Source organism: Cupressus sempervirens, chromosome 6 (assembly GCF_028749045.1).
Source record: "Cupressus sempervirens isolate cs-2001-9-10 chromosome 6, ASM2874904v1, whole genome shotgun sequence".
Classification (NCBI taxonomy): domain Eukaryota; kingdom Viridiplantae; phylum Streptophyta; class Pinopsida; order Cupressales; family Cupressaceae; genus Cupressus; species Cupressus sempervirens.
Window position 1 is genome coordinate 287,809,922 of NC_143123.1, and position 13,959 is coordinate 287,823,880.

Below are 13,959 nucleotides of genomic sequence, written 5' to 3' on the forward strand. Positions count from 1 at the left end.
AGAATGTAACTCCCATGTCTATGAATGCCACCATTCATAAGTGTGTGAGGCCAAGTGTGAGAATTTTCTTAAGGAGGAATAATCTAAATTACAAATTACAATAAATATTTGTCCTCACATATTCCACTAGATGACAAATAAGATGTAGTGGAAAAAGGACAAAAAAGAGATATATTAGGATACCTTGGCTTATATCCTAATATATTATAACAATAAAGAAAGGAGGTCTAACCTTGGTTTATAAACACACCAAGGAAAGATTACAACTTCTAACACCCCCCTTTAATCTTTACTTGGGGTAATTACATCAAAGGGTATTAAACCCATAATTTACAAAAATCTGCAACTTAATCTTCAATATGAAGTAATTTGATTGTCTTCAAGCGATATGGTACATTTGCAGATCCAAGAGAAGTACATGAGTCCTTTGAATGTGATCAAGTGGAAGCATAGACACATCTTCATATGTGAAAAATCGAGAAGGTTCCTTGATGGATCACTTGGAAAAAAAAGACAGAGAACAGAAAAAAGACAACTATCTACAAGTAGAATATTAGTAAAAAAAGTTATAATAATTTAATCGAGGAGGAACTAAGAGAGATGAGAATAAATGAATGTGTTCACCAACATGCAATGGAGTTAACATGATATCTAAAATAAGTCATAAGCTCAAAATGATCATTATAGATGCAATAAATCTCTCATGAAAGGAACATACCAATGCACAAATGACCATAGACAAGGCCAACTAATGAAACCTGCATCAACATTGCGTCAATCGCATGGATATAGACAGTCCATTAATGAGTCATCCCACTATAAGTGAATGGGTCGCGACTCCATCACCTATATGACCCATGATCTAGGCAATAAAGTATGCAGAACATTATTACATTGTATATTTATCAAAGAAATATAAGAGAGAGAAAAATAAATAAGTAGAACATGTGCCTCAAGCACCAAATAATTCAATTTACAGTTTTTCCAAGAATTATAGCTGAAGTGGACCAACGGAAGAGTTTATGAGGAGTAACAACATATTGCCTTCAAATAAGAAATCCATCATGGACAAGCAACATCATTGCCATGAGGAAAAAGATCAACATGGGTCAAAACAACTTTCTCAAATAAAGTCTCCAATATAGGAGTGCTCCAAGATATGGTAGCCTCGTCACCTATACACTCAAAAATGAGCAAAGTGTAGGAAGTCATACCATGACTAAATCAAAACTAGGAGCATACACCAAGGAGATAAAGAGATAGAAATGGGAAATCCCCATAAAATATCATCCTCGCATTGAGGAACAAAGTGGAACAAATGGAGTAAACTCTATTGAAGTAAGTGCACACCAATTATAGGTTGGAGGGATACTCCACGGGCCAGATAAGGCAACTACGAGTCAGTTTAAAACTGTCGGGTCCACCATAGTTAACCTTGATAAATTGGCTCTCGATGCAACTTACAAAAAATATCATATAAATCAATGGTATAAAACCATAAAGTGCCAACATGGGCATGAAACGATGCTATAAAAGCATAAAACTGCAACCATGTGCAGATAGATCAATTAACTCAAATCATTAAATAATGAAGGCAATAGTGTAAGATACTCATAAATCTGAATAATTGAGATAAAAAAGAAGTATTTGGAAGAGCAATAAGCATAAGTTATCAGTTAAAATCTCCATGCAAGGTGAACACAAGTGAGAAGATATTAAGGATGGGCTCACTATCAAAGACAATAATCCTCCTAGATTATGGCAAAAAAAAATTATAAAAGAGGATATTTATTTATTTTTAAAAAACATAAAATCTCTTAACTTTTTATGTAAAAGAAATAATAAAACTTTAATTAGTTTTAATATTTAATTCTAAGAAAACTTCTCAAAAAAAAAAATCCTTAACTTCTCATTTTTTACTTAAAACCACGTAAAGGAGTAAGAGAGATTTAAAATAAAATATTGCACTTGTGTTTGCAATTGCATATTGAGCTGTTGACAATGAATGATTACATGCCAAAAATAGGTTGACAAAAGGCAATGATAAAAGCAAAAGATGCCTCCGTCGAGAGCTCAAAAAAGAAAAAAGAATCTTGCATGAAAAGACAAGAAAACATTACTAAAATAATAGATTTTAGGAATAGTAAAGATACGTTATGGCAGACTGAGGAATCCAAATGAAATCATAGCTGGTCAAAAGAAACACCTGCAATAAGGCCGAGCGATACTCGCCTGTGACTTTAAAGTCTGCATTTATGTTCTGCAGAAGCTTCAAAAGAATGCTTGAAACTAATGTCGCCATAACTAAACCAGAAATAAAATTTTAAGAAGCCTGGAAAGGATCACCAGGATGTAGGGAAAGGCTGGATATATGCAGTCACCCCTTCATCAGATAATGACCGCAAAGGCTCAAAAATTTAAAGCTTAGACCATGCCCGTTTTCTACCAAAACCGGGCTTCGCTGCTTTAATGATGCTACCAAATGAGTTAAAACCCAAAGTTTGGCAAATATTCATGAGCAAAAAATAAAATAAAATTTTATTCTAAATTTCCCTTGAGGAAGCTCTAAACCCCTCCCATTGTTGTGAATTTGCAGATAGGATACTCGGGATGCAAGAGTACCACAAATATTGGTACTGAGAGTTCAATGGCAGCTCGTTATGGCACATTTTCAAGATCAGCAAGGAATGCATTCACATCCACATTCAGATCTTCAACAAACGGCGCGCATTGATATCGGTCTCAATATCAATCTCAATCCCAATCGGCGCATCGAAGGAATTTCTTAAGAAATGAGGGCGCAATCTTTCGGCGGCGTTTAGCGGAAACATCGATTCCACTGCACAGTGCAATTGCAGCTGCAAAGCTTGTGTCCCATCTCAGTTTTAGTTCCCGCAATGCTAAAAGCGCCCTCCCTCTCATTTTTATCGAGAAATTCTTCCTTTCAACAATTATGGACTGCAAAAGCTTGAAGTTTTAAGAAAGAAAATTAGGTCTTCAAGGATATATTGACATATTACCAGTAAGACGTGTGGTCTTGCCTTGATTGGATCATTGCTTGGTCTTCAGCTCCATGTGTGCAGTGGGATATACTGCTATTTTACTTATGGGCGGGCACAGAGGTTGTTGTAACAATGTGGTCAATTTACTTCAATTTACTTCAATGATGGTATGAAGAGAGGAGGGAAGTACGGCTAAACACCCATCTACTCTCTCCATGGCTTCAGCCTCTAAGCGGTTCAACGTCGCCGAAAAGCCATGCAAGACAGTATCATACGCATATAACAACTCCCCTGATGGCGAGATCTGGCGAAGCATTGAGGCATACCAGTGATGGTGTGAAGTAAAATGGTTGGGTTTTGCCGATTTTGCCACATGAACAATGTAAGCTTCTCTTGTGCTTTCATTTGCACAAGTACACAACGAAATTGCAAAAAAGAAGCCCAAGATTAGAAAGAAAGAGGCAGCAGAGGCGCTCGCCATTATTAGCAGAGAACAAGTAGAAGCAGAAGTGGGAGTTTATGTGGCATCCCTAGATAGCAGTCGAGAAGCGATTGGATCATAGTAAAAAAAAGATATCTAGATAGGAAAACCTTTTGGCGGCAAGCCTTCTAAAGGGGGTTAGATGAAAACTAATAGAAAATAAGAAGTAACCTGCACAAATTAGAGCAAACAGAAGTTAATCAGATTTGGCGGTAAACTAGCCAAACTCAAAAAAAAATAATTCAATTTCTTCCAACTTAAGAAGAAAAAAAAATTAGTGAAATCTCTCTCCAGAGTCTCCTTTGAATCGTACCTTCATGCAAGTACTCAAAACAAAGATTAAATTGCTCTGATACCACGTTAGAAATGGAAAAAGAAATATGGAAATAAGTAAAAAACCAGGAAAGAATCTAAGTGAGTTAATGCATGAAAAGATATTACCATAAAATAGGAGAGGAAAAGCTTCAAGATCCAACACCGTGAGACAAGATATTTGGAAAGGGGAAAGCAAAGAAAACCCCTTGTGACATTATGAATGAGGCATGAAAAGCCTAAGAAGAAAGAGAGAGAGAGCAAGAGAGCAATTGCTCATACAATAATTGAGAAGAGGAAGAAACCTCATTAGAAATGAGAGAGGAGGGTCATCTCTTAAATAGAGATGAGAGAAAGGAGTTAGAATGTGTTAGAAATGGAAAAAGAAATATGGAAATAAGCAAAAAATCAGGAAAGAATCTAAGTGAGTTAATGCATGAAAAGATATTACCATAAAATAGGAGAGGAAAAGCTTCAAGATCCAACACCATGAGACAAGATATTTGGAAAGGGGAAAGCAAAGAAAACCCCTTGTGACATTATGAATGAGGCATGAAAAGCCTAAGAAGAAAGAGAGAGAGCAAGAGAGCAATTGCTCATACAATAATTGAGAAGAGGAAGAAACCTCATTAGAAATGAGAGAGGAGGGTCATCTCTTAAATAGAGATGAGAGAAAGGAGTTAGAATGTAACTCCCATGTCTATGAATGCCACCATTCATAAGTGTGTGAGGCCAAGTGTGAGAATCTTCTTAAGGAGGAATAATCTAAATTACAAATTACATTAAATATTTGTCCTCACATATTCCACTAGATGACAAAATAAGATGTAGTGGAAAAAGGACAAAAAAGAGATATATTAGGATACCTTGGCTTATATCCTAATATATTATAACAATAAAGAAAGGAGGTCTAACCTTGGTTTATAAACACACCAAGGAAAGATTACAACTTCTAACACTCCCCTTTAATCTTTACTTGGGGTAATTACATCGAAGGGTATTAAACCCATAATTTACAAAAATCTGCAACTTAATCTTCAATATGAAGTAATTTGATTGTCTTCAAGCGATATGGTACATTTGCAGATCCAAGAGAAGTACATGAGTCCTTTGAATGTGATCAAGTGGAAGCATAGACACATCTTCATATGTGAAAAATTGAGAAGGTTCCTTGATGGATCACCTGGAAAAAAAAAACAGAGAAAAAAAAAAAGACAACTATCCACAAGTAGAATATTAGTAAAAAAAAGTCATAATAATTTAATCAAGGAGGAACTATGTTAGAAATGGAAAAAGAAATATGGAAATAAGCAAAAAACCAGGAAAGAATCTAAGTGAGTTAATGCATGAAAATATATTACCATAAAATAGGAGAGGAAAAGCTTCAAGATCCAACACCATGAGACAAGATATTTCAAAAGGGGAAAGCAAAGAAAACCCCTTGTGACATTATGAATGAGGCATGAAAAGCCTAAGAAGAAAGAAAGAGAGAGAGAGAGCAAGAGAGCAATTGCTCATACAATAATTGAGAAGAGGAAGAAACCTAATTAGAAATGAGAGAGGAGGGTCATCTCTTAAGGAGAAAGGTGGGTTTATAAACACACCAAGGAAAGATTACAACTTCTAACAATTATTATTAAGACACTTTATGTTATTTGATGTTATAAAATGAAATTGTGAATTTGAAGTTTCTTAAGTGAAAAGAGTGAAGAAGAAGCTAAGTGCCATTTGGTGTTATAAATACGAGCACATTGTGAGAGAAAAACATCCAATTGTCTATCTTGCTTTTGTTGCTTTTGTGAGGGTTTTTGAGTTTCTGATCCACTGCTGAGGTATAGTAGCACTGATCTAATTATAATTTGAATATTGGTTTCTTCTCATACTGTGCCGACTGCAACTGAGAAGAGTTTAGTGCTGAGAAATACTTTGAAATTTGTTGGAGATATCTGTTGAGAAATCGACCATCATTGTGGTTTGTTCATTACTGAAAATTGGTGTCTAGCTGCGATACTTCAGCGTGCTCGAAATTGACTGCTATCTGGGTGTGTACATTTGGAATTCCAGTTCTGCACATTTGGCGTCTAAAATCTGTCTTTGGGCATGTGTTTCTTCTGAAAATGGTGCTCAGTACCTCTGTTTCAGCGTGTTTATTATCTGCATTATGGGCATTGTTTCATCTCTGTTTTTGGGATTTCTACCTGGAGTTTTAATGCTGTACCTTAGCTGAGTATTAATGTGCATATTGGGCATCTTTGGAAGACCCAACTTCTTGCAATTCTTGACGCCAATTCCATGCACTTTCTTGGGCAGTTATATCTGTAGCAGTCCAACTCTGCCGTACATTTGCATTTGGCTTTCCTTGACTAGGACCGAGCTGCATCTAGGGGACCTCTGTATATTTTGACTGGGGCGACGATAATACTTTCGCAACAACACCTGCAATGGGAGAATTGTAGAAGGCAGCATGTGGACAGATCCTTTATCTACTACAGTGATCTTGGAATTGTTTATAAAATCAGGTTTCTTTCAAGAATTAATTGTAATTCCTCTTTAGGTTTCTTTCAAGAATTAATTGTAATTCCTCTTATCATTGCTCGATTGATTTGATAATAAAGTGTTTTGCAAACTTTCAAAATTATTAGTTGGTGTGAGTTATATGTTACATATGCAAAAATTTCCATTTCAATCTAGTATTTCATTTCATAATCATTTGAAAAAACCAAATACCCTCAACGCATTCACTTGCATAGCCAATAGAGCCAGCGTGTGTTTGTGATATTGGAAATTACAGTTTGATTGCCAAGTGTTTGATGAAATTGTTGGGTGGATATTTTGCAACTGACAGTTTGGGTAAAATTCAGTCACAAAATAGGTAGACCGGCCACAACGTGTGAGACAGAGTCTCTCCTACTTTAAAGGGAAGGCTCCCCCACCTTAAAGGGAAGGCTCCCCCTTCTTACCATTCCTTGGATCATCTCAAGGTAAGCAAGAAGTTGAGAGATTTTGAAGAGGTATTACCAATATTCTTTCCTCTTAATTTTTAGGAAAGAATCCACTTACCCGTGGAGCGAGTAATGGGCAAGATGAAACCTCTAACTACACTTCTATCTAAAGTTGTAAACGGTGATACTGATAAACCAGCACTAACTCAAAGGCTAGTTGAAAGCGTACTAGTTTGGCTCTAAGTCCGGTCTTAATCTATACCATAAGAATAACCTTTACTATCGAGGCACAAAGACTTCTAGAAGTAAAGAATTCTAACTATTTTTCTAAGTTAAGAAGGAGATACAAGTTATAGTCAAAGCTCCTAGTCTATGTATCACCACAATCGCTCCTAGTTAAAGCCTTGACTCCAATTGCTTCTTAACTCCTTATACTCAATTATCAAGAACACAAAAACACATGAATCAAAAGTAACAAATGCAAATCACAGTCAAAGCTTCCAACTTGCACTAGTCACAATTGCACTCAATCGAAGTTCAACTCCAATTGTCTCTTTGTATTCAATTTTCTTTCAAAATAGTATTACACAATCAAAGTTATGCTTGCACTATTTTTCCAGAGCTTTCTTGTATACAATAAAAGATGATTTTTACAATGAGAAGATACTCCTTTGTATAGGAAAATGAGTTGAGAAAAAGATGGAGGAAAAAGTGAGAGCAACTCAACAAATTTTGACCTTTTCTAACTAAACAAGAGAAATTATGGATTACATGTTATAAGGACATGTAAATTGAATTACATGTAATTACACAATTTGATACAATACATCCTCTCCAATCTACAAACATGAAAAAAGAAGAAGAAGAAAGCTAAAATTGTTGATTCTGAATGAATCAATCCTGTAAATTATCAGCAAAAGCCTTGTACTTGATGATGCAATCCCGTATGATAACAAGATCAGGAGTTCTTGTATTCGTGCCACCGCATTCACCTTGATAATCATGGTGTTGCATCTTTTGATAGCCTCTGACTCTCTTTGATGAATTGTTCATTGTCATTTGAAAATTCAATGTGATCAAGCTTTTTATTGTTCAAGTTGTCATGAATTCTCCTTTGTAGATCAGCACAAACTGGAGTCTCTGATACTTTGAAAACCTTCCTGATGATGTCCGGATGTAGAATTAGAACAAATTTTCCCATCAACATCTGCAACTACTTTTTTTTTGAAGCAAACAGTTTTGCGTATTCCCACACGAACTCAGGTTCTTGGAAAACCATTGGGAAAATGAAGATTAAATGAATTATTGTTTTCTGAGGATCAAAACATATCTTCTTGACGGGATGTCTTTGTTATGTTAAGAAGTTTTGACATATCTTGAAAAGTGCACCGCAACATGAAGATGAAAACATCTTCCAATGAGATTGGATCTTTGAAAACTTTGGGATTTGAGTTACAATGACGAGTCCATGAGGGGTGGGTATTTGAAGTATGGATTAGATACTTAAAAAACACATATGATGGCTGGAAATGAACCGAAAAGCATATGTATTTGGGTAAAAAAGGGCCAAAATTGGACTTTTAAGGGTGGATTGCATGTGGGCAAAGATAGGCTTTTGTGGGTATGGACAAGAATGCAAGTTGAGATGCATATGGATGTGATGTGGAAAGTATGTGCGGAGGGCTAAAATGGAACTTAGGAAGATGGATAGTATGAAAAATGCATATGGGCACTTATGTAAATGCTTTGAGGAATGAAAGTTGGGCACATGAGAATGCTTGTAAATGAGGACTTTTGACTTTTAAAGAGTGACCTTTAGTCAAAATCAGGTTCTTTGGATGCAATTACATATAAATCATCATGACATGTAATTGGATTAGGAGGATGGAAATGCATGTAAGTGGGAATGAGGAATGAGATTACATGTAAGTGCGGGTGGAGGTTGAGATTACAAGTAATAGCGTATGGAGAATGAGATGCAAAGTGCTATGGCATGTAATGATGGACATGGAATAAAATGACGCACTTGCATGAAAAGGTGAAACGTGGAGTGAAGTGAAATGCACTTGAGTTCTTGGGAAAGAACTTGCAACTTCTTGCAAAAGAAGAAAAACGAGAAAACAAGCAAATAAACAATGAAAACAAGCACAAAACAAACACATGCCTTTGGTCTTAGACTCAAACATGTCAACAAGCAAGTCGCTTTCAAGTGCAAAGTCGAATTTGGAGATTGCGGAAAATCCAAATATGTGAAAATAAAAGTTCTCATCAAAAAAAGGCAAAATGCACTTTTCATGGCATATTTTTGAACAAGTGTACAACATCAAGCTAAAATATGCAACAAAATAGCAAGATAAACATGAATTAATAACCAAGTTTCTTGCCCTTGAATCTTCAAATTTGGCTTCTATCTTTGCCAATGCATGAAAATCTGCAAAACACATTCTTGAAGGGAGTTTGCATATTTTAAAAACATGTATTTGTGCTCCTCATGTAAAACGCATTCTAGGAGTGCATTGGCATATTTTAAAATACATGCTTTTGTCCTCTAGATGCAGAACACATTCTAGGAGTGCATTGGCATATTTTAAAATACATGCTTTTGTCCTCTAAATGTAAAACCCATTCTAGGATGGGCAATGCATATTTTAAAAACTTGTTAAAATAAGTCTTTTAGTGCAAAACACTCTCTCTGGAGGTCATTGCATATTTTAAAAAGACTCAAATATGCAAGTCTCACTCTAAAAGGCCTATTGCATATTTTAAGTTACATGTATAAGTGTTTTAGAAATGCCTTTTTAAGTCCAAAAACGTGGTCTCTAGAGGCATTTGCATATTTACACGCAAATGGGTTGAAAGACATGTTTTGCACAACTTAAGTGATCAATTAAGCACATGTCTAATTGATTTTTGAGGAAATATCACTGAATTGGGTCAAAAATAATATTTGCACTATAGTTTAATTACTATGTGCAAATATCATTCAAAAAGTAATATTTACTTAGATGTTTTAAATTAGAACATAAAGTAACTCAAAAATTAAATCAAACTTTATAGTTAATAAAGTGACTTGAGCGAAAAATTTAAAAAACAATTTAACATGAAAATATAACATAAAGTGCACTATAGCCACTTTTAAGTGATAAAGTACCTTAAAAACATAATATAAAAAAAAAATCATGCTTTGTGAAGTGGGAGCTATATCTATTGAGGCTCATGCTATGGCCCATCTCATTAGCTATCTTAAAAAAATTGAAAAGATGGAGGCAACTAGATAGCCTAAAGTGGTTGCTAAGGATACTTTGTGTAAATGTAAAAGGACTTGGATGCAACAAAACATCGAATGGATGAGCAAATGGGATATCCGTTTCAACGCATGTCCCGCCAACAATAAAGAAATAAAAGCATTTGTTATGAAGAAATTTCATAAGAGAAAATGGGAAAAGGGGACTAGTAGGAAAAAGTCTTGCTACATCAACAAGATCAACCCCATGTATGACCAACGCCAAAAGGAGTATATAGAGGTCAATATACCTTGGAGAGCTAAGACCTCATTGCACAACTAAGGACCAACTCCCATCAACTTTGATGCAAGACCGAGCGGTGGAAGAGACCAAAAGAACTTTGGGAAGAGGGAATATGCTTGTTTTGCAATTCAGGAAAGGTAGATACCAAACAACACTTCATTTTGGAATGTGAGGCATACAGGGACATCAGGGTCAAATTCACGGATATCATATCCGACAACTCATGGTACAACCTATTTATTAAAGAGAACATTGAGAAGTTTGGTGGACTCATCATCAGCCTTCACAAAAAGAAAATTGAATGAACTAAGTCGATGTTGGGGGTATAGTGTCCTATAGGCTATTTTTTAGCCTCGTGGACATTAAAATCTTATCTAATCTAGTCTAATCTAAAGTGAATTTATGTTATAATTTTAAAAAAGTGAATGTCAACATTAAAATATAACATGATTTTTTAAATCATGCAATTGCATGTGGAGAGTCCACCTTTTGGGCACTAAAATTGTCATATCTTTTGAATGCCAACTCCAATTAAGCCCTCAGATATACCTAATCGAAGGGAGAGCTGGAAGCAATGATTTGAGCAAAACCAAAAGCTAACAAACACACTCAAAAATGAGAAAGAGGATGTTGAAGGCTTCAAAAATCAAGCATAAGCTCAACAAATAAAATAACTAAAAAGACTCGACGAAAGCCTTTAGTAAAAGAGTTCATTATATCAATTGGGATCAATTGATTGATTAATGTTATCCAATTAAATAATGAACTAACTTAGAGAAAAAGGAAACTAAATTGGAAAAGTTTCATACTGTTATCTACATTTTGTGGTGACAAAAATGCAGAACAATAGAAATGTCATACAACTACTTAGTATAGAGAATTGGTGTTTGTCTAAGCTATAACCAATTGGGCTTATTATAGTGGTATCAGAGTGGTTTCCTGCCATCCTGTGGGTTAGGAAATTCATTGTTATTTCTCATTTGGAGTTGTAATTGGTCATTAAATGCCCTCATAAAATAGGGTTGCCTTCTATGTCAAGCAAAGTACACGTAATCCACCAATAGATCTATGACCTAATGATAAATAGTCAGTATTTACAATGATAAATTATACACAAAATGTGGCTTTCGGGGACAGTTACTTTGAACCCTGCTAGGGCACATGGCTTCCGGACTCCACAAGGCAGGTATGCCTCCATTACAGTCCCCAATGCTCATTTATCAACAGTAACATTTTATAGTTGCAAGGTTGTGACAACATTATTATAACATTATAGGTCCTTTTTCAATCTTTGAAGAAACATCTTTCACCACATCGGATATTATCTCTTCCTTTGGTTTTCAACTAAACAAGTAAAACCATCTATTGAAGCTTAGCCTCTTTCAAGTATCGTGGCTCCTGATATTCTATTAGAGGAAATGTTGACAAACTATCTTCATCTTCTTCTGACCTGCAATGTCATAGGTTCATCAGTCCATGCATGCCAGCCAACTCTATGCTTTGAAAGCTCATAGATTCTTCAAGTTGCAACTATATGTATTACTAATCTTACCCAAGTGAATAAAGAAAAATGTCTTCATTAAGTTATATCCATTTAGACTTTACAACTATTACCAATACATTTTTGGCTCAACTGTTGTGTACATATAACTTGGCTTTAGCATGATTACTCATTTCTGAAATCATTTTTATTCTCATTGAACAACAGTCCAAGCAATCTTAAACAAGAAATAGTCCAATCTTTTTAGAGTCTTAATGTAAAATAACATGTAAAAGCCTATGCAAAATAGAATTATAGAAATCTGTCATTCGCTTATATGCATCTTGAGATTATTCGTAATTTGTTCCTTACTCCTTAGTTTCAATCAGCTTTTGTTATCCAAAGTTTTGTGCTGTATCTAATTGTAAGTTTTTTATTTAGTTGCTTGACCTTTTCCTAGAGTTAATGCAAAGGTATCACTGGGACTCTACAGTCTCTTTAGATCTTATGTGAGACAATCAATACTTTTTTTTCAGCTATTAAATGCTCTTAAAATTTCAATGCTTTTCGAGACCAGTTATACATTTTGATCTAAATCTGTGCAGCATGTTCAGGGGCACTGACATTTCTTGGGAAGAACTTGTCTCCAGCAATGCTTCACTTATGCATCTTCTCATGTCGCAGTAGTAGTTACACACCAGAAGCAAACCAGCCATTCATGCAACTATACATTTTAATTATGTTACAGATTAATACAATTCAATATTTCCAGAAAAAAATGTGTATTTACAGAAGTAACTTTCCTTAATTTGCTTGAAGGAGCAATGTATTAAGAAAAAATAGCAACAAACAAAGTAATTCAGAAATCTCCATCTTTGTATCCGACTGCTCATTATTTGCTCTAGAATTTTACTTTTCAAGTTGCTATTCACTCCTTGATTTTGGTTCAGAGCTATTAGTCATCATAAGTGCATCTAGAATTAGCTAGTAAATTACCTTAGCTGGCTATTGACTATTTGAAACTTACGTGACACTCCTATCTAGAAGCTCAATAATAATTAATCAAACTACTTAAGGTCACTAGAATTGCTCAACTGCCATTTGTGCAATAATCGTTTTCCTGATTATATTTTCTGGGATTGCAAAAAGGCTGAAGGTTATAGTTATATACATTTCCATCTCTCTCTTTTTGACTCATTATCATTTAATGTAATCTATTGGATTTGTTCCTTCTGTCATCCAAGATATGATAGCATGACTTACTATTTCAAGGAATTGCGCTTCTGTTAGGCCCAATGTTCATTCCATATGATGAAATTTTCCTTAGGGATCTTTGTCTTTATCTTTCCTTGTGTATTTTTTTGTTTTATCTTACTGTCAGATTAACCATTCTCCGGATCTACAGATACTGGAATGGCTTCGATGGCAGTACTGGTGGAGCTTCAGTGAGATGGATTTCAAGATGCTTGCTTCAGCCTATGGAAAGCAGGGCAACTCCGAGAAGGCAGAGGGTGCATTGAGATCATTGAAAAAATCTGGTTTGGTGTTGGATGTTGTAAGTTATACAGCCCTTATGGAGGCATATGGAAGGGCAGGAGACTACAGAAGGGCAGAATCCATATTTAGACAAATGAAATCATCTGGTCCGGAGCCATCAATGTTAACATACCAAACAATCCTAAAATTGTTTGCGGAGGTATTGCTTTTCTATTTTTAAGATCACCCTGATATGTGACTATCTGAATATTACATTCTTAATAGTAAATACAATTAGTTGTCAGTATCTTATGGGAATATAGAAAATGTTTTTGAATAGTCATTTGTATTGAATTTACACATACATTGTATAACAATTCTGGCATAGGAGCAAAGAAGCCTGAATTTCTGTTCCATTTTTGATGCATGGTTTTTGCCAATTTCTAAGACCAATCTACTTTTGGAAGTTTTAATTTAGGCATATGCAATGTTGACGAGGACATACCTTAAAGTTAGATTTTTAGAAAGATCAATACATTCAAATGGACTGGAAAACGGTATGACAACTGTATATAAAGTAGGAAATAATTTTAACACATGCAAATGGACTGAAAAAAATAAAGACAAATATATACACATTTGAATCTAAAGGAGCATTAAAGGATAGTTAGTGATGAATTAGAAGTACATGGACTGCTGGCCCAACAGTGAAGGGTAGATGGCGATTAATAAAAAATAA

General features: G+C 35.1%; 1 protein-coding gene across 2 annotated transcripts in view; it reads left to right on the forward strand.

Annotated features, from left to right (window-relative positions):
* LOC149552340 (Tetratricopeptide repeat (TPR)-like superfamily protein) overlaps nt 1-13,959 on the forward strand; it is a 212,804-nt gene that overhangs the window by 41,863 nt on the left and 156,982 nt on the right. For both annotated transcript variants that reach the window (XM_089787873.1, XM_089787874.1), the window contains exon 3: nt 13,150-13,440. In XM_089787873.1, the coding sequence (XP_089643999.1) occupies nt 13,150-13,440 (291 nt within the window). The remainder of the gene's footprint in view (nt 1-13,149; nt 13,441-13,959) is intronic.